Source organism: Vitis riparia, chromosome 7 (genome assembly GCF_004353265.1).
Source record: "Vitis riparia cultivar Riparia Gloire de Montpellier isolate 1030 chromosome 7, EGFV_Vit.rip_1.0, whole genome shotgun sequence".
Taxonomy (NCBI): Eukaryota; Viridiplantae; Streptophyta; class Magnoliopsida; order Vitales; family Vitaceae; genus Vitis; species Vitis riparia.
Genome location: NC_048437.1, coordinates 8,669,061 through 8,691,807, shown reverse-complemented (window position 1 = coordinate 8,691,807; position 22,747 = coordinate 8,669,061). Strand labels below are relative to the sequence as shown.

The following is a 22,747-nucleotide window of genomic DNA, read 5'->3' as shown; positions in this document are numbered from 1 at the left end:
GGACTTGCCTCACCTTCAATACCTTCAGCTCCAACCAATATCATTATATCTTTGTTCTGTTGTAATGTCAGTACTCGGTGTGACAGATCCATTATCTTGTGGCCGTTAATTGAATTACTCCATATTAGCCACGTAGTCTTCAACTTTCAATCTAACATTTGAGCAGCGTTTAGTCTAGGAAACAAATTAGAAATTGTTTTTCTTTTGTACTTCTTTTAGGCGAGGGGAGTTCATCAAACACAAAATGATCCATAAAATTGCTTAGATATATGAAGAGTGCGGGGTTGGGCAACAGAGAACTCTTATCTGAAAACAAACAAAAGCGATGGAGGGTTCAACATATCTGAGTGTAAAGACACAAGCCAACGACAGGACGCAAACTTGCACAAGGCCGCACTTGTGAAACAAGGAACCAAGAACAAAACAATCTCAATCACCAAACCATAAAATATTCAAGGCTTATGGGACCTGAATGAAACTGTTCCATGCTATAAAAATAAGAAAAAACCCACTAGTAAAAGCAACAACCGGGGAGGATGGAGAAAAGGGAGAGGCACTTTGTATTAGTTCATGGAGCCTGTCATGGGGCATGGTGTTGGTATAAGGTGGCAACTTTGCTGAGATCTGCTGGTCACAGAGTCACTGCCTTGGACCTCGCGGCTGCCGGTGCCAATGGAAAGCGACTAGACGAGCTTAATTCAATTTCAGACTACTATGAACCATTGATTGAGTTCATGACCTCACTCGTAACCGGGGAAAAGGTGATCCTGGTAGCTCACAGCTTGGGTGGGGTTAGCGTATCGGTTGCAATGGAGAGGTTCCCTCAGAAAATTTCTGTGGCAGTTTTCGTAGCTGCTCTAATGCCGGGTCCTGATTTAAATCTTCCCACTGTTCTTCAAGAGGTATACTCTCTCTTAAACTCTTTCCATGGACAAAAAGGATGTTTCCATTTCAGTCTTTCAATAGTAGACAGCTGAAGAGGGCCTAGAATTATGAAAATTTTTACATCTTCGTGAAGTTTTAGAATTCTATTTGAAAACTCAAATATCAAAAATAATTTTTTTGGATTATTCTTTTCAACACTTACATACAATGTAAAAGTTCTACAATATCTTTTATATTTTCAATTATTACTCAAAACAGCTAAAAAACGACCCGTTGTTGATTGGATTGAAAAAACAAATTAATTTGTAAATTACATAAATTACAAATTTAGTTGTCCAAGTCCATGAAAAAAAAAATTAAATTGGATTGGATTTGATTAAAGTCACTCAAATCCCTCCCCTATTGAAAATTAATATCGGTAAAATTTTTATTGGAAAATCAAATTAATCGTATATTTAGTTAATTTGTAATTGATATGGCAGAGGTTAAAAATAATTAAAGGAATTAAATTTATATTCATTTTTAAAAGTCATTTTATAACTATTTTTAATTTTAAATATATATAAAATATAGTATGATATTTGTACCAAAGTTCACTCGATTGTAAAACTAGGGACTCGTATTCATTCAAGAAATGATTTTAATAACGTTGGTAGAAGGGCACATGCTGTCCCCACGCAAATTTGGGGGATTCTAGAGAACTACAAGAAGTGGATAATGGATGTTGTTTCTCCCGAAGGTGAAGTTGCTTATCCTCTTTTCTTTCTCCATATCCAGTCGCGTGGCATTCAGTGTGCAACATGGGTGGGATTGATCCTTACTTCAACTTAATTCGAATTTAAAAAATAATTAATGCAAACTCAACTTAACTAAATCTTTAATCGGTATTTAAACTAAGTTCGATCCAATATCATTTTTTTATTTTTTATTTTATTTTTTTAAACTTAGATTGATTAGATTGAATTCGAATTGATTGGGATAAACTTGAATTGATCAGATTGATTGAATTGCATGATTTAAAATCAATTTATAATGATTTTTAAAAAACTTTTTTTCTAAGCATTTATACAAAAATTTCAAATATATATATTAAAAAAAAATACATAATATAATTATAATTTGATTTTTTTTTTTATAAATTTGAGACTATAGAGAATTTCATCCTTAACTAATTATGTAATTGATAATGAGTTTGAGTTCAAAAAAATGACTTAATATTCATATGGAATTACAGCTTCACCAGAGCAGTGTGGGTGCTTCCTTGGATACGCAGTACACCTTCGACAGAGGGCCCAACAATCCTCCAACCTCCCTGATATTTGGCCCGGAGTACTTGGCAGCCAATTTGTATCAGCTCTCCCCACCTGAGGTATCATATTCAGTCCTGTCTTTTCTCGCTTGTACATATATCAAAATGACATGATGACTAAGTATTGCTGTATCTTTCAAAACAGATTTTTCGATTTAATTTTTTGAAGACACATGGACTGTTTTTCAATCTTTTATATGATCAAAGTTTATTTGAGAATTTAAAATATTTTTATAAATAATTTTTACACGTGGCATTTTATTTTTGATTAATTTGTATATTTATATAATTATTTTTTAAAATAATCCTTAAAAATAAATAAAAGCAATTAAAATATATTTTCAAAAAGTACCTGCTGAATATGTTTTTCTATTTTTATTTTTAAAAACACTATTGTAAGTTGTAACCATGATGAATTTGAGCATAGGATTTGATGCTTGCAACCATGTTGATGAGGCCCATCAATGTCTTTAATGGAGAAAATTTGCTGACGGAAACAACAGTGACTAAGGAAAAGTATGGAACGGTTCGTCGAGTTTATATTATGTGTGATAAGGATAAGATGCTAGAAGAGGATTTTCAGCGATGGATGATAAAAAATAATCTATCGGATGAGGTGAAAGTGATTTTGGGTTCAGATCACATGCCCATGTTCTGTAAGCCATTGGATCTATGTGCTTATTTGCAAGAAATGGTTGAAAGTTATTCTTAATTATTGTATCACAGGCATACAATTCTAAGTCGAATTGTTTTCCCCATGTCATTTGACTAGTTCTTTTGTCACATTCCAAAGCTTTTTGCAATTCTCTTGTGTCACAATCCAAAGCTATATCAATGCTTTCTTTTCCTAATTCTCTTATAGTCCAAAGTTGTACCAATGTTTACTTTTTCCAATTCATTCATCTATACACTCGTCAATTTCTTATACACGGCATGACCTGGTGAGGTATGCTGTTATCAAAATATAGCATTTGCCTCAACATTACATTTAGTATTATGTATTAGAATGATTTACTAAAATTTTATACTTATTTATTTTTAAGGATTTGTGTGCTTGTTGTCATGTTGGCAAAATAAGGGGTTTCACTTAGTAACCAATGACTCATTGTATCAAAGCGATACTTTAATCACTGAATCAAATGGGTAAAACTGAGTCAGGTTAGAAAAAAGAGTTAAACTTTCTAAAACAACTTGCATTACCAAAATCAACAAGTTTATTTTTATTTTTATTTTTTATAACTTCATTGCATGGGAAAGAAAATTAGGCAATTCATTCATAAACTTTCATAATACTTAAGCCCGTTGGAGTTTATAGAAATAGAAGCTTAAGAGGAATTTAAATTTCAAGTATTTCCCAACCAAGACATTTTGATAAAAGAAATGAAAAAAAAATGTTAAGAGTATTTTAACTTTAACTAACGAGCCAATATGTCAATATCTAAACAACATTTAAGAAAATAAAATATTTCATAGCAATTTTAATTTTCCCACAAAAATTATATTTTTATTATTACTTTTTGTTTTCTTTCACATGTAATGCTAGGTCTAAGTATCATAGCTTGTTAGACCGAAAATGCATAAAATTTTCAAGTCTAGACTCCATATAGTCAGGTGTGTAACCTTGGGTAAAATCAACTAATAAATATGCTTTGGTTCTTCTTTACATTAAAATGAGTAGAACCAAAAAGGAAAAGAAAAATTATAGAAGGATGAATTGATTATGATAAGCATGTTACAAAGCTCAACCATCCTAGGTTATATTGCAAATATGTGAATTAGCGAACACATAACACTCACATTTAAGTTAAAAGAGATAATTACGAACTTTTAATATTTTGCAAAGTATTTTTGGTTCATTTTTTTAATAGGTCAAAACTCTTATAAGTTATAGCAAAAAGTATTAAATACTTTGAGTGACTAGAATTTTAAAAGATGAGATGAGAAGACTTGAAAAATTTTATGAGCTTAAAGTCTTGAAAGGTATGCCATTGCGTGTCAAAGGAACAAAGGAAAAAAGAAGAAGAAGAGAAAAAAGAAATAACTAGGTGTAATGACTAAAACTATATGTTAATTTATTGAAAGATAAAAATACGTGTTGTCCTTTTTTTTTCTCCAACTTTGTTTAAATATTGATAAATCAACTTAATTAAAGTTGAAATATTATAATTCATTATTTATCCCTTAATCAAAATGTCTTAACTTGTAAACAAAGTTATATCCATTTTAAATTTCTTAACATGACATACTTTATACTTAAAAATTGAACGGAAGAAGAAATAATCCAATATTTAGTTAAATGAAAATAATTATTTATGATAAATTTTCAAGTTATCATTATTTGAAAATAACTGATAAAAGTAATCGCATAAAAAACACAAAGATAAAACAATTACACGTATGGTACACAAGGTTTTAACGTGGTTCGACCAACCATGCTTACATACACGGATGACTGAGAATTATTCCACTATACAATAGAGAATATTACAGAGGAGTGAACCAAATACAACTATTGGATTATTGTAACATCCCATATTTTTCCACTCTTTGTATCCATACCATACCACAAGTCTTTTCACTCTATCGGGTACTTCATATTCTTCCTTATATCTCTATCTACCTCATATAGTATTTATAAACTCATCTACATCTCATGACTTTTTTCCCTCGTGACTTAGAATATTTATAGACATATTTTCAATAACTTTTTTATATTTTATAATAAAATCTAATTTTACAGTGAAACTGTTCCATACAATACAGACTTGCACAAGGCCCCACTTGCGAAACAAGGAACCAAGAACAAAACAATCTAAACCACATACCATAAAATATCTAAGGCTTGTGGGACCTGAGGGTCACCAGTTTGAGGCCCCTCAGGGCCATTAGAGGTTTACTCGGTCGTTAATTTCAGGGCCCCATGGGATTAGTCGAGGTGCGCGTAAGTTAATCCGGACATCCACGGTTATAAAAATAAAAAAAATGAAAAGTCAAAAGTATTCCCTAGTGACTGATGGAACTATACCATGGACCAATAAGTAATTTTTTATTTTTATGAGAGTACTATTAAGTAAATTTAGCTCACATAAATTAGCTGGATTATGTGTTTGACCATCTTATTATGCACTCATTTTTCTGGAGACTTTCTCATATTAGATTTTATGGAAATTAAATTATTAAAGTTAACTAAATCAAGAAAAGCTACACTTGAAGTCTCAAAATTGCGTCATTTATATGATGAGGTGCACCTTTTAATTTAGTGGGTAATTTTTATTAAAACTTTGCCATGTAAAAATTTTGCTTATGCAATGTTTTATCTGTCACACACTCACACTATGGTACTTGGGAGAATGGAAGAGAAGCCATATCCTCATGATTGAAAATTCAACTCTTTTATTTTATTTTATTTCTTTTTTCTTCTTTCTTCTTTCTTTCTTTCTTTCTTTCTTTATCACTTCTATCTTGTAATTCCCTAGTAATACAGAATATCAAAAACAATACCAGCCTAATACTGATCCTAGCAGGATATTCCACTCAACCAAGGCTTCCTGCTCTGGGTGGGTGAGTTGAATACAGTCTAGCTTCTGCCACTTTTGGAATGGTCAATAGTCGGAACCTGTGCATCAGCACTTTGACTGCCCAAATCTTTCACGGTTGCCCCCCACAATGGTCCTTCTCAAGCTGTACGGCTTCTAGTTCAATTATTACTAGGAGAGGTGGAGAAACCTTGCTATAATGTTTCTTAACCTGTTAGCTGGATTTCTCGAGGATTCTAGAGTGGTATTTCCAAGATTTTAATTTTTGGGGGTTCTTTCTCCATTTATTGCTTCATGCAAAGTAGTAGCATTATTATTATGATAAGGAATATGCTGTATACTACGAAGAGAAAATATATTTAAATAAACTTTGTAGAGTCCGCTTGTCTTGATTGGTTAGAATCAAGTGTCTAAGTGGGAGGGAAGATTCCAGGTTTGCCTGCGATATTGAAAAAAACAAAGTTGAAAGAAAGCCGTCTTTGGAAACTCAGTTATGAGATAGGGACTTGCCTCACCTTCAATAGCTTCAGCTCCAACCAATATCATTATATCTTTGTTCTGTTGTAATGTCAGTACCCGGTGTGACAGATCCATTCTCTTGTGGCCGTTAATTGAATTACTCCATATTGGCCACGTAGTCTTCATCTTTCAATTGAACATTTGAGCAGCGTTTAGTCTAGGAAACAAATTAGAAATTGTTTTTCTTTTGTACTTCTTTTAGGCGAGGGGAGTTCATCAAACACAAAATGATCCATAAAATTGCTTAGATATATGAAGAGCGCGGGGTTGGGCAACAGAGAACTCTTATCTGAAAACAAACAAAAGCGATGGAGGGTTCAACATATATATCTGAGTGTAAAGACACAAGCCAACGACAGGACTCAAACTTGCACAAGGCCACACTTGCGAAACAAGGAACCAAGAACAAAACAATCTCAATCACCAAACCATAAAATATTCAAGGCTTATGGGACCTGAATGAAACTGTTCCATACTATAAAAGTAAGAAAAAACCCACTAGTAAAATCAACAACAGGGGAGGATGGAGAAAAGGGAGAGGCACTTTGTATTAGTTCATGGAGCCTGTCATGGAGCATGGTGTTGGTATAAGGTGGCAACTTTGCTGAGATCTGTTGGTCACAGAGTCACTGCCTTGGACCTCGCGGCTGCCGGTGCCAATGGAAAGCGATTAGACGAGCTTAATTCAATTTCAGACTACTATGAACCATTGATTGGGTTCATGACCTCACTCGTAACCGGGGAAAAGGTGATCCTGGTAGCTCACAGCTTGGGTGGGGTCAGCGTATCGGTTGCAATGGAGAGGTTCCCTCAGAAAATTTCTGTGGCAGTTTTCGTAGCTGCTCTAATGCCGGGTCCTGATTTAAATCTTCCCAGTGTTATTCAAGAGGTATACTCTCTCTTAAACTCTTTCCATGGACAAAAAGGATGTTTCCATTTCAGTCTTTCAATAGTAGACAGCTGAAGAGGGCCTAGAATTATGAAAATTTTTACATCTGTTCGTGAAGTTTTAGAATTCTATTTGAAAACTCAAATATTAAAAATATTCTTTTCAACACTTACAATGTAAAAGTTTTACAGTATCTTTTATATTTTCAATTATTACTCAAAACAGCTAAGAAATAACCCGTTGTTGATTGGATTAAAAAAAAAAAATTGTAAATTACATAAATTACAAATTTAGTTGTCCAAGTCCCTGAAAAAAAATTCAAATTGGATTGGATTTGATTAAAGTCACTCAAATCCCTCCCCTATTGAAAATTAATATTGGTAAAATTTTTATTGGAAAATAAAATTAATCGTATATTTAGTTAATTTGTAATTGATATGGCAGAGGTTAAAAATAATTAAAGGGTTAATTTGTAATTGATATGGCAGAGGTTAAAAATAATTAAAGGAATTAAATTTATATTCATTTTTAAAAGTTATTTTATAACTAATTTTAATTTTAAATATATAAAATGTAGCATGATATTTGTACCAAAGTTCACTCGATTGTAAAACTAGGGACTTGTATTCATTCAAGAAATGATTTTAATAACGTTGGTAGAAGGGCACATGCTGTCCCCACGTAAATTTGGGGGATTCTAGAGAACTACAAGAAGTTGATAAGGGATGTTGTATCTCCCGAAGGTGAGTTGCTTATCCTTTTTTCTTTCTCCATATCCAGTCGCGTGGCATTCAATGTGGCGTGGAATTCAGTGTGGCGTGGAATTCAATGTGCAACATGGGTGGGATTGATCCTTACTTCAACTTGATTCGAATTTAAAAATTAATTAATGCAAATTCAACTTAACTAAATCTGAGGTATTTAAACTAATTTCGATCCAACTTCAATTTTTTTAAACTTAGATTGATTAGATTGAATTCGAATTGATTGAGATGGACTTGGATTGATTGGATTGCATGATTTAAAATCAATTTATAATGATTTTTAAAAAACTTTTGGATTGATTGGATTGCATGATTTAAAATCAATTTATAATGATTTTTAAAAAACTTTTTTTTAAGCATTTATACAAAAATTTCAAAATAACAACAAATATATATATATATATATATATATATTAAAATAAAAAATACATAATACAATTATAATTTGATTTTTTTTTTAAAATTTGAGAATATAGAGAATTTCATCCTTAACTGATTATGTAATTGATAATCAGTTTGAGTTCAAAAAAACGACTTAATATTCATATGGAATTACAGCTTCACCAGAGAAGTCCGGGTGCTTCCATGGATACGCAGTACACGTTCGATAGAGGGCCCAACAATCCTCCAACCTCCGTGATATTTGGCCCGGAGTACTTGGCAGCCAAGCTTTATCAGCTCTCCCCACCTGAGGTATCATATTCAGTCGTGTCTTTTCTCACTTGTATATATACCAAAATGACATGATGACTAAGTATTGCTGTACCTTTCAAAACCGATTTTTCGATTTAATTTTTTGTAGACACATGAACTGTTTTTCAATCTTTTATAAGATCAAAGTTTATTTGAGAATTTAAAATATTTTTAAGAATAATTTTTACAAGTGGTATTTTATTTTTGATTAATTTGTATATTTATATTATTATTTTTTAAAATAATCCTTAAAAACAAATAAAAGCAATTAAAATATATTTTCAAAAAGTTCCTATTGAATATATTTTTCTATTTTTTATTTTTAAAAACACTATTGTAAGTTGTAACCATGATGAATTTGAGCATAGGATTTGACACTTGCAACCATGTTGATGAGGCCCATCAATGGAGAAAATTTGCTGAAGAAAATAACGGTGACTAAGGAAAAGTATGGAACGATTCGTCGAGTTTATATCGTGTGTGATAAAGATAATGTGCTAGAAGAGGATTTTCAGCGATGGATGATAAAAAATAATCTAACGGATGAGGTGAAAGTGATTTTGGGTTCAGATCACATGCCCATGTTCTGTAAGCCATTGGAGCTATGTGCTTATTTGCAAGAAATAGTTGAAAGTTATTCTTAGTTATTGTATCACAAGCATATAATTCTAAGTCAAATTGTTTTACCCGTTTCATTTGGCTAGTTCTTTTGTCACATTCTAGAGCTTTTTGCATTTCTCGTGTCACAATCCAAAGCTATATCAATGTTTTCTTTTCCTAATTCTCTTATAATCCAAAGTTGTACCAATGTTTACTTTTTCCAATTCATTCATCTATACACTCGTCAAGTTCTTATCAAAATATAGCATTTGCCTCAACATTACATTTAGTATTATGTATTAGAATGATTTACTAAAATTTTATACTTATTTATTTTTTAAGGATCTGTGTGCTTGTTGTCATGTTGGCAAAAAATGGGGTTTCAACCGGTAACCAATGACTGTATCAAAGTGATATATACTTTAATCACTGAGTCAAATGGGTAAAATTGAGTCAAGTTAGAAAAAAGAGGTAAACTTTCTAAAACAACTTGCATTACCAAAATCAACAACATTATATATATATTGTTTTATTTTTTTTATTTTTTTATTTTTTAACTTCATTACATGGGAAAGAAAATTAGGCAATTCATTTGTAAACTTTCATATTACTTAAGCCAATTGGAGTTTATAGAAATAGAAACTTAAAAGGAATTTAAATTTCAAGTATTTCCGAACTAAGACATTTTGATAAAAGAAATGACAAAAAAATATTACAGTATTTCAACTTTAATTAACAAGTCAATATGTCAATATCTAAATAACATATAAGAAAATAAAATATTTCATAGCAATTTTAATTTTCCCACAAAAATTATATTTTTATTATTACTTTTTGTTTTCTTTCACATGTAATGCTAGGTCTAAGTATCATAGCTTGTTAGACCGAAAATGCATAAATTTTTCAAGTCTAGACTCCATATAGTCAGGTGTGTAACCATGGGTAAAATCAACTAATAAATATGCTTTGGTTCTTCTTTACATTAAAATGAGTAGAACCAAAAGGGAAAAGAAAAATTATAGAAGGATGAATTGATTATGATAAGCATGTTACGAAGCTCAACCATCCTAGGTTATATTGCAAATATGCGAACTAGCAAACACATAACACTCACATTTAAGCTAAAAGAGATAATTACGAACTTTTAATATTTTGCAAAGTATTTTTGGTTCATTTTTTTAATAGGTCAAAACTCTTATTAGTTATAGTTATAGAAATATGACATTATTAAAAGTATTAAATACTTTGAGTGACTAGAATTTTAAAAGATAAGATGGGAAGACTTGAAAATTTTTATGAGCTTAAAGTCTTGAAAGATATGCCATTGGGTGTCAAAGGAACAAAGGAAAAAAAGAAGAAGAAGAAGAGAAAAAAGAAATTACTAGGTGTAATGACTAAAACTATATGTTAATTTATTGAAAGACAAAAATATAGGTATCGTCGTTTTTTTTTCTCCAACTTTGCTTAAATATTGATAAATCAACTTAATTAAAGTTAAAATATTATAATTCATTATTTATCCCTTAATCAAGATGTCCTCACTTGTAAACAAAGTTAGATCCACTTTAAATTTCTTAACATGACATAGTTTATACTTAAAACTTGAACGGAAGAAGAAATAATCCAATATTTAGTTAAATGAAAATAATTATTTGTGATAAATTTTCAAGTTATCATTATTTGAAAATAACTAATAAAAGTAATCGTATAAAAAACACAAAGATAAAACAATTACACATATGGTACACAAGGTTTTAACGTGGTTCGACCAACTATGCTTACATACACGGATGACTGAGAATTATTCCACTATACAATAGAGAATATTATAGAGGAGTGAATCAAATACAACTATTGGATTATCGAAACATCCCATATTTTTCCACTCTTTATATCCATACCATATCACAAGCCTTTTCACTCCATCGGATGCCTCATGTTTTTCCTTGTATCTCTATCCACCTCATATAGTATTTACAGAGTCATCTACATCTCATGACTTTTTTCTCTCATGACTTAAAATATTTATAGACATATTTTTAATAACTTTTTTATATTTTATAATAAAATCTAATTTTACAATGAAACTATTCCGTACAATACGGACTTGCACAAGGCCCTACTTGCTAAACAAGGAACCAAGAACAAAACAATCTAAACCATATAACATAGAACATCTAAGGCTTGTGGGACCTGAATGAAACTGGACCACATAACATAGAATATCTAAGGCTTGAGGGACCTGAATGAAACTGGTCCATACCATAAAAGTAAGAAAAAACCAAGTAGTACAAGCAATAGGAGAGGATGGAGAAAAGAGAGAGGCATTTTGTGTTGGTTCATGGAGCCTGTCATGGAGCATGGTGTTGGTATAAGGTGACAACTTTTCTAAGATCTGCTGGTCACAAGGTCACTGCCTTGGACCTAGCCGCTGCCGGTGCCAATGGAAAGCGATTAGACGAGCTGAATTCAATTTCAGACTACCATGAACCATTGATGAAATTCATGACCTCACTCGTAACCGGGGAGAAGGTGATCCTGGTGGCTCACAGCTTGGGTGGGGTCAGCGTATCGGTTGCTATGGAGAGGTTCCCTCAGAAAATTTCTGTCGCAGTTTTCGTTTCTGCTTATATGCCGGGTCCTGATTTCAATCTTTCCACTGTTTATCAAGAGGTATGCTCTCTCTTAAACTCTTTTCATGGACAAAAAGGATGTTTCCATTTCAGCCTTTCTCGAGTAGACAGCTGAAGAGGGCCTAGAATTATGAAAATTTTTACATCTGTTTGCTAAGTTTCAAAATTGTATTTGAAAACTCAAATATGAAAAATAGTTTTTTTTTTTTTTTTTTTTTTAATTCTTCTCAAACACTTGTATTGAATGTAAAAGTTCCAAAACATTTTTTTTTATATTTTCAATTATTACTCAAAACACCTAAAAAATGACTTGTTTTTAATTGGATTGAAATAAAAAAAAAAAATTTGCAAATTACATAAATAACAAATTTAATTGTGCAAGTCCATAAAAAGAAAAAAAATCAAATTGGATTGGATTGGATTGAAATCACTCAAATTCCTAACAATTGAAAATTAATATTGATAAATCTTAACTTAAGCCCAACTTAACTTCATTTTTTCTCAATTTGAGTTGAATTTAAGTTAATTCAAGTTGAATTTGAGTTGATTCAAGTTAGTCGGATTAAACTTAAATTGGTTAGATTGAACTCGAGTTGATAAAGATGTACTCGGAATAATTGTATTGCATGATTCAAAATCTATCTATAATGATTTTTAAAAAAATATTTTTTTACATATTTATACCAAAATTTAAATAGTAAACAAGAAAAAAAAATTCAAAATAAAAATAAAAAGGTAAAAATAAATTTATATATCTTTTTAAAAAAATGAAAAAGTACATAATATAATTATAATTTGATGTTTAAAAAAACGAATATTATTATATATGATAACAAACATTATAAAAACATTAAATTGAGTTTTGATTAGGCTCGGGTTGTTTGAACTTTAGCATGAGCCAAACCCGAATTAAATTTGGGTTTATAAAACTTAACTCAAGCTCAATCCGACAATTGAAAATGTTTGTGTTGGGTCAAATCAACCCATTCAAGTTATACTCTTACATAGAATAATATTAATGAGATCCCTTTATCCTATGATTAGATAATTTTAACATTTTTCTTGGTCATTTTTACCTTTGAATTCAAACATTTAAAAAAAAATTTTAAATATTAATTACAAATCAATTAAACTCAAGGATTGTTTTAGGAGATTAAAATAATTTCTAAATTCAAAATAAACCTTCATCCTTTAAAATAAGAAAAATTATTTTTCCAATAAAAACATGTTTTATGAATTTCTTTTATACCCATCTCCCATGTTGTAAAAAATATAAGAGTTAAGTATTTTAATTATATTTAAAATTTATAATAAGTGGGTTATTATTATTTTTTAAACATCTCTTTTGCACAAATATATTAAACTTAAAAGACTTAAATGACACTATGCAATGCTTGAGTGATCCGGAGGCTATCTCTGAGTTGACAGTGAAATTCAGAGTATAGAGAATTTCATCCTTAACTGATTATGTAATTGATAATCAGTTTTGAGTTCAAAAAAATGACTTAATATTCATATGGGATTACAGCTTCACCAGAGACGTAAGGTTGCTTCCATGGATACGCAGTACACGTTAGATAGAGGGCCCAACAATCCTCCAACCTCCATCATATTTAGCCCGGAGGACTTGGCGGCCAAGATTTATCAGCTCTCCCCACCTGAGGTATCATATTCAGTCGTGTCTTTTCTCACTTGTATATCAAAATCACATGATGACTAAGTATTGTTGTATCTTCAATTTAATTTTGCGAAGACACATGGACTGATTATTTATTTATTTTTATTTTTTATAAACTAAAAGTCTATTTAAGAACTTAATATATATATATATATATATATATATATATATATATATATATATAATTTTTATCTATAGTATTTTATTTTCAATTTTTTTAAATAGTCATTTCAAAACAAATAAAAACAATTAAAATATATTTCTAGAAAATATTTGTTAAATATGTTTTTTTATTTCTTATTTTTTCTTATAGGATTTGACGCTTGCAACCACGTTGATGAGGCCCAACAAGCTCTTTAGAGGAGAAAATTTGCTTAAGGAAACAACAGTGACTAGGGAAAAGTATGGAACAGTTCGTCGAGTTTACATAGTGTGTGATAAGGACAATCTACTGAAGGAGGATTTTCAGCGATGGATGATAAAGAATAATCCACCAGATGAGGTGAAGGTGATTTTGGGTTCAGATCACATGCCCATGTTCAGTAAGCCATTGGACCTATGTGCTTATTTGCAGGAAATAACTGAGAGTTATTCTTAGTCATAGGTAGTACTTATATCATTAAAAGATAGTATTTGAATGGACAAAGCAGGACCTTTGATTAAAAAGTGTGTGAAATGTTAATTATTATTAAATAACTGTTGGCGGGAGCTGTTAGTGATTGGAAAAATTATAGGCCAGATTTGTTAGAATCCTTTCTGTTAAGGGTCAACTATTATAATAGGCGTAATTTGTGTATAGCCTAATTTAGCTTCTAATTTTTCTCTTTGTATTGATATATAACCATACTCATCTCTGTATAGAAAGATATGGAAAAATATATGAGGAATTTTTGACATGGTATCATAGCATAATCCTAGGACTTGCTCTAGGACTTGCTCTACAACCAAACCTAACCCTAAACACTGATTTGCAGCCATGGTGAACCCAAATGATGTGGTACAAATTGGCGACAGCTCCACAGATTCTATCCTAGAAGATTTGACGGCAAAAATGACTGAAGTCTTGACCAAAAATCAAACTCAAACCCACCTACTGACCTATGATACTTCCACTGCACAAATCGGCATTAAGTTGGATGGCACCAACTATGCCCTCTAGTCCCAAGTTGTTGAGATGTATATCTCGGGCAAAGACAAATTGGGATATATCAATGGTGATTTCCTACAACTTGAACCTACAGATTCGACTTTCCGACAATGGCGAACTGAGAATGAAATTGTCAAAGGGTGGCTGATCAATTCTATGGACCCGACCTTGATCAGTAATTTCATTCGCTTCCCACATGCAAAAATGGTATGGGATTCTGTTGCTACTACTTACTTTGATGGAACTGATACTTCACAAGTATATGATCTAAAAAGACGGGTGACTAAAATGAGACAAGCCGGAGGATCCATTGAAAAATATTACAATGATCTTCAAGGCTTGTGGAGAGAAATTGATTTTCGGTGTCCTAACCCGATGAAGTGTGCCACTGATATACAAAAATATAATACAATCCTACAAGAAGACAGAGTCTATATTTTTCTTGATGGATTGGATGATCGGCTGGACAAGATTCAAAGTGATGTGCTACACATACGTCATTTTCCTACCATAGAACAGGCCTATGCTCATGTTCGACGAGAGGAGATCCGACAGGCCATGATGCTCATAGGTACAGACACGACTGGAGCTGTTATGGCATCAAAAGGAGTCAAGATAGGACAACAACAACCACCCTCTCTGCAGTTATCCAAAAATGGCTTTATAGGTGCTGGAAAACTGAATACCAACACCAGAGCCAAGACCCAATAAGAAGGAGGAGGTTGTACTCATTGTGGGAGCATGAAACATACCCGTGAAACCTGTTTCATGTTACATGGGTACCCAAACTGGTGGAATGAGTACAAGGCCCGAAAAAATCGTGATGTTGCCTCTAATGAAGGGCTTGGTTGGGCTGCCTTGGTAATTGCAGCACCTCAGTTATCATTTACCTCACAAATAGAGTCTTCGAGTGATGAAACTCATCTCAATGATCAAGGTAACTGTGGTTATGCTCTACTAAGTTCTATCCAGAATGGTGACAATGGCTGGATAATTGACTCCGGGGCCACGGATCATATGACATTCAATTCAGATGATTTTATTGAAGTTACCCAACCAAGGTGAACTGATATTGCGAACGATAATGGGGTTACATATCTAGTTACAGGGGCTGGAATTGTTGCCGTATCACCATCTCTTTCTTTATCTAATACTTTATTAGTTCCATTCCTCTTAAATAAATTGATGTCTGTAGGACAAGTTACTGAGGAACTAAATTGTGTTACACTAATGTATCCTACCTTTTGTCTTCTTTAGGATATTCTCACCAAGGAGATCATTGGGCGTGGTACTAAGAAGGGGGGGTTATATTATATGGATGACTTCAGCTCTGGTCAGGCTCATCATATGCACCACGCAAGCCTTAAGGAGAGAGATTTGGTTATGGCATCGACACTTGGGGCATCCGTAATTTAGCTATATGAAATACTTGTTTCCATATTTATTTTTCAAATCACCTGACTCTGACTTTAAATGTGATACTTGCATTCTAGCCAAAAGTCACCGTGTTTCTTATTCCACAAGTTTGAATAAAAGTGATATTCCTTTTGCTTTAATTCATTCAGATGTTTGGGGACACTCTCCAATTACCACCTCTTTTGGCATTCACTGGTTTGTGACATTTATCGATGATTGTACTCGGATGACTTGGCTATATCTGTTGAAACATAAGGATGATGTGTTTAGTGTGTTTCAATCTTTTCATACAATGATTCAAACTCAATTTTCAGCTAAAATTCAGATCTTTCGCTCTGACAATGGTGGTGGATATGTCAATAAGAAATTTCAGGATTACTTTGTGACCTATAGCCTCTTTCACGAAACGTCATGTGCTCAAACACCCCAACAAAATGGGGTTGCCGAAAGGAAGAATCGGCTTATCCTAGAAACAACCTGTGCTCTCTTGCTTGGGGCACATGTGCCGAGTAGATATTGGGATGATGTTATTGCCATGACAGTGTATCTATTAAACCGTATGCCTTCAAAAGTGCTGCAATTCAAGACACCATTGCAGGTTCTTTCTAAACATGTTTCCTTGCCTACTGTCTTGCTATTTCCACCACGAATCTTTGGTTGTGTCGCTTTCGTCCATCTCCATAAAAATCAACGAACCAAGCTTGATCTGTGTGATGTTCGGTGTATCTTTGTGGGGTATGCTACACACCAAAATGGATATCGTTGTTACCACCCTGCCACCAAGCGCACCTACGTCACTATGGATGTTACTTTCTTAGAATCAGAAACTTTCTTCTCTTCATCGGTATCCACTTCATCTCTTCAGGGGGAGATACGAGATGAAAAACTGAATTGGTGGACTTAGCAAGGCTTTGAAGACAACTCGGTACAGATGAGTGATGGCAATAAGGCAGTGGTTAGTGAAGAAATGAGAGATAATCCTGATATCATTCAGGAAGCTACATCCGAGTCATCTGAACCTGAAAATGAAGAACCTCACTCCTCAGTACTCGAAGCCCCTTCTCCTGAGAATACTCCGGAGGTAAGCTCTCCTATCACACCTATTAATGACTTGGATAATTCTATTGGTTATACTTTACCTTTCAAACACAATCGTGGCAAGCCTCCACATCGGTATTCTCCAGATTTTGAGGAAAGAAGATCAAGATACCTGATTGCTAATTATGTGTCTACTCAGGGATTACCAAAACCACTCAAGGAGTTTGTGCATAGGTTGTCCTCATATCATGTTCCCAGCACAGTACAAGAAGCCTTATCAAATCCAAAGTGGTCTCAAGCCATAAAAGCAAAAATGGAAGCTCTGGAGAAGAGTAAAACATGGGCTCTTGTTCCATTACCGAAATGAAAGAAGACCGTGGGGTGCAGATGGGTTTTCTCCATTAAACACAAGGCAGATGGATCCATTGAAAGGTACAAGGCAAGGCTTGTGGCAAAGGGATATACACAAAAATATGGCATAGACTACCAAGAAACCTTTTCACCTGTGGCAAAGCTGAAAACGGTCAGAGTCTTGTTATCTCTTGTAGCAAATTTGAACTGGCCGTTACATCAGTTTGACGTAAAGAATGCATTTCTTCATGGTGATCTAAAGGAGGAAGTTTACATGGATATTCTACTAGGATACATGACATCTTCAAAGACTGATGTTGTGTGTAAGTTACAAAAGGCACTGTACGGACTAAAACAATCATCCCGTGCATGGTTTGGTCGGTTTAGCTTGGCTATAAGAAAGTATGGTTTTACCCAAAGCAATTCAGATCATACTCTATTCTTGAAACACCGGCTAGCAAAGGTAACAACTCTAATTATATATGTAGATGACATGATCATTACAGGAGATGACATCGAAGAGATCTCTAGACTTCAAGGACAACTGGAAAATGAATTTGAAATGAAGAACCTCGGAGGACTCAAATATTTTTTGGGAATTGAGGTAACCAGATCAAAGCAAGGTATATTTCTTTCTCAAAGGAAATATGTGTTAGATCTATTGTCTGAAGTGGGACTACAAGACTGTAAACCAACTGAGACCCCAATTGTTCAGAATCATAAACTTGGGGAGTATTCAGATCATTTCCCAACAAATAAAGAGAGATATCAAAGATTAGTGGGTAAGCTAATTTATTTATCTCATACTCGCCCAAATATAGCCTATGCTGTAAGCACAGTGAGTCAATTTATGCATTGTCCTAGTGAAGATCATACAGATGCAGTAATTCGGATTCTTCGCTACCTAAAGTCCTCTCCTGGAAAAGGGCTTATGTTCTCAAAAAATAATCATCTAAACATTAAGGGTTATACAGATGCAAATTGGGCTGGAAATATTTCTGACAGGAAATCCACATCAGGCTACTTTACTTTAGTAGGAGGAAATCTTGTTACATGGAGAAGCAAGAAGCAAAAAGTGGTGGCATTGTCTAGTGCTGAAGCTGAGTTCAAAGGAATGGTCAAGGGCATCTGTGAACTCATTTGGGTTAAAAGGTTGCTAATTGAGATTGGCTTTGCTCCTAGTTCCGAAATGGACCTGTTTTGTGACAACAAAGCAGCCATTGATATTGCCCACAATCCAGTCCAACATGACCGTACTAAACATGTGGAAGTAGATAGAAATTTCATCAAACAGAATCTCGAGGAAAAGGTAATTCGATTTCCATTTGTTCGATCTGAAGATCAATTGGCAGACATTCTTACAAAGGCTATTTCCGGCAAAGTCTTCTACAGCTCACTTGACAAGTTGTGCATGAAAGATATATATGCATCAACTTGAGGGGGAGTGTTGGCGTGAGCTGTCAGTGATTGGAAAAATTATAGGCCAGATTTGTTAAAATCCCTTCTGTTAAGGGTCAACTATTATAATAGGCGTAATTTGTGTATAGCCTAATTTAGCTTCTAATTTTTCTTTGTATTGATATATAACCATACTCATCTCTGCACAGAAAAATATGGAAAGCTTAAAACTTGTATTTTATAAATTTGACTTTTTATTTTATGATTTTTTTTCACAAAAAGAAAGCATTATCCACTAATTAAACGACAACAATATTAGTAGAATGACGAATACTTTTTTATTTTTATAGCAAATGATTTGAATCTAATCCAAATTAAATTTGGATTAAAAAAATTTAATCCAAATTTAATTCAAATATTAGAAATAATTGCACTAATCCTTCTAAAATTGGATTGGATTGAGCCAATATGCTGAAATTATACCCTTATAATAATAGAGGATTTTCAGTCATTAAGGATAAATAATAATATATCAAATGATGTGAAAGTTGATCTTGGGCATGGACCACATGCCCTTCAATAGAAACTTAAAATCTTAGATAAATAAAGCAAAGTTAATTCTTATTACACACTTCCAAGTCGAATTGTTTTGCTCATTTCATGTGGTTAATTCTTTTGTCACAATCCAAAGCTGTATTAATGTTCACTTTTGGAATTCTCTTGTGTCATAATTCAAAGTTATATCAATATTTCCTTTTTCCAATTCTCTCATATCACACTCCAAAGCTAACCAATGTTTCCTTTATAATCTTGTCAGTTTCAACAATCAATCACCATACCTTATCGCAATAATACCAACAAATAAACTAAATTGGCTAAATGCAAAGAAGAGTTAATTTAAAACATTGCATGAATTTCACATATTACTTTTTTCTTTTTTCTTGCAAAACCTTTTTTATCTTATACCGTTGTTTTTTTCGATCCTCTCTATTAAAAGAAGTTATCATTATTTATAAGTGGGTTAAGAGATTAAATTTGGATTTCCTAAGATTTTATTATTTAATTCAAAGAATTTAACTTATTTAGAAAATTTATCAACAAAACAATATTTATTTCTAATTTTCTTTCGACTTCAATTAAGAAATTTATTTCCTTTGTTTAGGAAATTAATCAACAAGAGAATATTTATTTCTATTTTTTTTACTTTAATTATTTGATTTGATTTGATTTTATAAGATTTAATTTTGTAGACTTTCAAATTTTACCATGTGTCACTTTTTGAATCACATATTACATGTTCAATGTATATAATTCATCACTTATAAAATCCAAATTTTGTTGAACCAAGGAGTCAAGATTTTTTATGATCAATGTAATGGTCATGTAGTCTACCAAATTTTTTTTTTTTTTTTTTATGTCTACAAAAGAAATATAGTTTTAAGATTATACCATTTTCCATCACTAAATTGTTTTTTTTCTAAGGTTTTTACTTCAAAGGAAGATTTGATCAAAAAACACATTCTAAGCATGTAAGCATCCAAGAAAGACTATTGATTTGTCATGATTAGCAAAATAGTGATAAGTGAACAAAAGTACTTTACTCAATTGTCTAGTCTTAACCATATGTATCAAAGTCTCAAATTGAAAATTCGATATAATATGAACTTAGAATTTTCCTCAAATATAGTTATTAACCTAAATTATATTAGATCCTAAAATTGCCCAATATTATTAGTTTTTTTTTAATCTATTAAATTGCAAGACTTTAGAGATTAAGGTTTGTTCTGATCATGATTTAAAAAAAAAATACTGGAAAAAAAAATTACAATAAAATTTTTAGAATGAAAAAATTGTACATTTATAAAAAGATTTAATAGAGGAACCTTGGAGTGCCTCCTAATTTTATTTTATTTTATTTTTGATACATAACGGGTCCAGCATATCCTGATCCACGCCACTACTGGTACTCGATTCCAATGCTATCATCAAGTCCGTATTCTAAGTTAAAGGATCCTTTCTTTTCACGTTCAGTTGAGCTCTTAGTTTTGGTGCTCAAAGGTGACCATGCAGATTGACATTTCATGGGCGTGGGAAGGATGATAGTGGATAGGTGCAATTAGCATAGAGACTAAGAAGTGGGTCATTCTGATTTTTGGATACTCTAGGCGAACTCATTCCAGCTTGTCATATTGTCTTTTCCAGAATATCTGCTGCTCCAATAGAACTGAAATTCCTGCTTCTTGAACCGTCCATCTGGTTTTCTGTTGGCTACATGCAGAGAAGAACTGGACCAAAGTGTGCATCTGGTTTGGAGTGGTCCTCACACCAACCAAAGCAATCAGAATCCCAAACCCGAAAACACCACTAATATCACGTAGCAATTGCGGTCGATTACTTCAACCCCATGGCTCTTCATTTCATTCTTATTTGGACCATTTACTTGGAATAGATTGTGGCAATCTGGGTGAAGCTGCTCTCTCATGTACTCATAGGTCCAGGAATAGATTCCATGAGAGGGCGTATCTCTGAGTATTAATCGATGTTGAATCACCATGGCAGCGCAATTCTACCGAGGGAAACTGTCATGTTGGAAATGCCGGGGCCAATCTCCGAACAAAGGTACTCTAATTCTTCTAGCTACCTAGTTGCTTTGCTCGTCAAAGACTTGCTTTAAGATTAATGGTGCATGTCAGACTGAGTGAAGCTTTTGCTTGTTAAAAATTTGACAGAACAAATAGCATCTGGCCAAAGACCTATCCTCTCTTTGTGCTGAAGAACAACTGGGTTTCTAGTCTACAAAATTCCCAGAACCCGGTGATGCTGTCAGCTTGGGAGAAGCCTTCTATTACTCCTTAAATTCACATTCTTGTGTCTTGTAGCATCATGTTGCTGCTATAGTTGTAATTCCCAAATCTTGAAGGTTGGGTGGTGACTTGAATGTCGTGAAGACTTAGCAGCAAGCTGGAAGACTAGAAAGGAATTGGCCACTACACTAAGGTTGCTATGCATGTTAAATTTTCATGAACGCGGGGGTGAGTGGTGGGCCTATTCAGCAAAGTCTTCAAATTGAGTTCCCCACATTAGCAAAGCATTTGGATTTTCCAACTCTTGCATCTTCCTAAACAGTGCCAAGGCTTCCTTTGTGAGAGTCCTTTCAGCTTTAGCATCCAAATCAGCAACTAATACCCCACATGGGGCATGCCTTTATAACTTGCGAAGCAATGAATGAAGACCTTGCATGAAGTATCAGGCCCATCATCACCATCAAATTCATAGGAGCTAAGACATCATCAATCACAGCCCTAGCCGAAAACAGAGCAAACCCAATTGAAGCATCTAGAATGTCTAGTGCAGCGTCTTCTGCAGGTCTATGAAGTATTACAGCACCAAAGCCATAATGCCATCCACTTCGGCATCATTGAAGACCTGATCCTTAGCATAAAAAAGTTGGAATGATTGGTACTGGATTTGGCAATCCCATAATCTCTATAACAATGTGATCAAAACTCCCATTTTCTCTTTTCTTTGCAAATTCTAATCCTTTCAGCAACTGTGCCCCGGATCCTTTTCCCAAAAGTTTCTTCCATTCCTTCGACAAGTTGGGATGAGGGTAGAAAATTTGAGAAGTCCCTTGACACAAGGCACCTTATAGCATTTTGGATCCCACAGACTCTATAAGAACTTTAAGAGCCTGTGTGTCCCTTCGTCCGGGGCATGGGACCATCAGGAACAGAAATGACCGGAATACTACCATTCAATTGGGCAGCTCCAGCAATGATAGCATTGGATTTGCCTGCGTTAGACTCAAATGACTCGAAGCCTTCGAAAAAGAATACAAAGTCACCGATATCACCAATGTAGAGCTGGGTAGATTTTCCAGTGAGAGATTTC

The 22,747-nt window shown here is 33.3% G+C and overlaps 4 protein-coding genes across 4 annotated transcripts; all 4 read left to right on the top strand.

Annotated features, from left to right (window-relative positions):
- Positions 1–460: 460 nt before the first annotated feature.
- On the top strand, positions 461–2,981 carry LOC117919389 (salicylic acid-binding protein 2-like). Its single transcript, XM_034836572.1, has 3 exons — positions 461–902; positions 2,120–2,254; positions 2,622–2,981. The coding sequence occupies exons 1-3, from the start codon at positions 537–539 to the stop codon at positions 2,904–2,906; spliced, it is 786 nt and encodes a 261-aa protein (XP_034692463.1). The 5' UTR covers positions 461–536; the 3' UTR covers positions 2,907–2,981.
- Positions 2,982–6,772: 3,791 nt separating this feature from the next.
- On the top strand, positions 6,773–9,388 carry LOC117917287 (salicylic acid-binding protein 2-like). The gene is made up of 3 exons (XM_034833508.1): positions 6,773–7,138; positions 8,461–8,595; positions 8,964–9,388. The coding sequence occupies exons 1-3, from the start codon at positions 6,773–6,775 to the stop codon at positions 9,237–9,239; spliced, it is 777 nt and encodes a 258-aa protein (XP_034689399.1). The 3' UTR covers positions 9,240–9,388.
- Positions 9,389–11,467: 2,079 nt separating this feature from the next.
- LOC117917286 (salicylic acid-binding protein 2-like) lies at positions 11,468–14,402 on the top strand. Its single transcript, XM_034833506.1, has 3 exons — positions 11,468–11,868; positions 13,357–13,491; positions 13,820–14,402. The coding sequence occupies exons 1-3, from the start codon at positions 11,503–11,505 to the stop codon at positions 14,102–14,104; spliced, it is 786 nt and encodes a 261-aa protein (XP_034689397.1). The 5' UTR covers positions 11,468–11,502; the 3' UTR covers positions 14,105–14,402.
- A 258-nt stretch (positions 14,403–14,660) lies between these two features.
- LOC117917288 lies at positions 14,661–16,209 on the top strand. The gene has a single exon (XM_034833509.1). The coding sequence runs from the start codon at positions 14,681–14,683 to the stop codon at positions 15,362–15,364; it is 684 nt and encodes a 227-aa protein (XP_034689400.1). The 5' UTR covers positions 14,661–14,680; the 3' UTR covers positions 15,365–16,209.
- Positions 16,210–22,747: the final 6,538 nt, after the last annotated feature.

Coding starts and splice junctions, on each gene's coding strand:
- LOC117919389 (XM_034836572.1), top strand. CDS start 537: ATGGAGAAAAGGGAGAGGCACTTTGTATTAGTTCATGGAGCCTGTCAT. Junction 903..2,119: donor TTCCCACTGTTCTTCAAGAG/GTATACTCTCTC, acceptor ATGGAATTACAG/CTTCACCAGAGCAGTGTGGG. Junction 2,255..2,621: donor ATCAGCTCTCCCCACCTGAG/GTATCATATTCA, acceptor ATTTGAGCATAG/GATTTGATGCTTGCAACCAT.
- LOC117917286 (XM_034833506.1), top strand. CDS start 11,503: ATGGAGAAAAGAGAGAGGCATTTTGTGTTGGTTCATGGAGCCTGTCAT. Junction 11,869..13,356: donor TTTCCACTGTTTATCAAGAG/GTATGCTCTCTC, acceptor ATGGGATTACAG/CTTCACCAGAGACGTAAGGT. Junction 13,492..13,819: donor ATCAGCTCTCCCCACCTGAG/GTATCATATTCA, acceptor TTTTTCTTATAG/GATTTGACGCTTGCAACCAC.
- LOC117917288 (XM_034833509.1), top strand. CDS start 14,681: ATGTATATCTCGGGCAAAGACAAATTGGGATATATCAATGGTGATTTC.
- LOC117917287 (XM_034833508.1), top strand. CDS start 6,773: ATGGAGAAAAGGGAGAGGCACTTTGTATTAGTTCATGGAGCCTGTCAT. Junction 7,139..8,460: donor TTCCCAGTGTTATTCAAGAG/GTATACTCTCTC, acceptor ATGGAATTACAG/CTTCACCAGAGAAGTCCGGG. Junction 8,596..8,963: donor ATCAGCTCTCCCCACCTGAG/GTATCATATTCA, acceptor ATTTGAGCATAG/GATTTGACACTTGCAACCAT.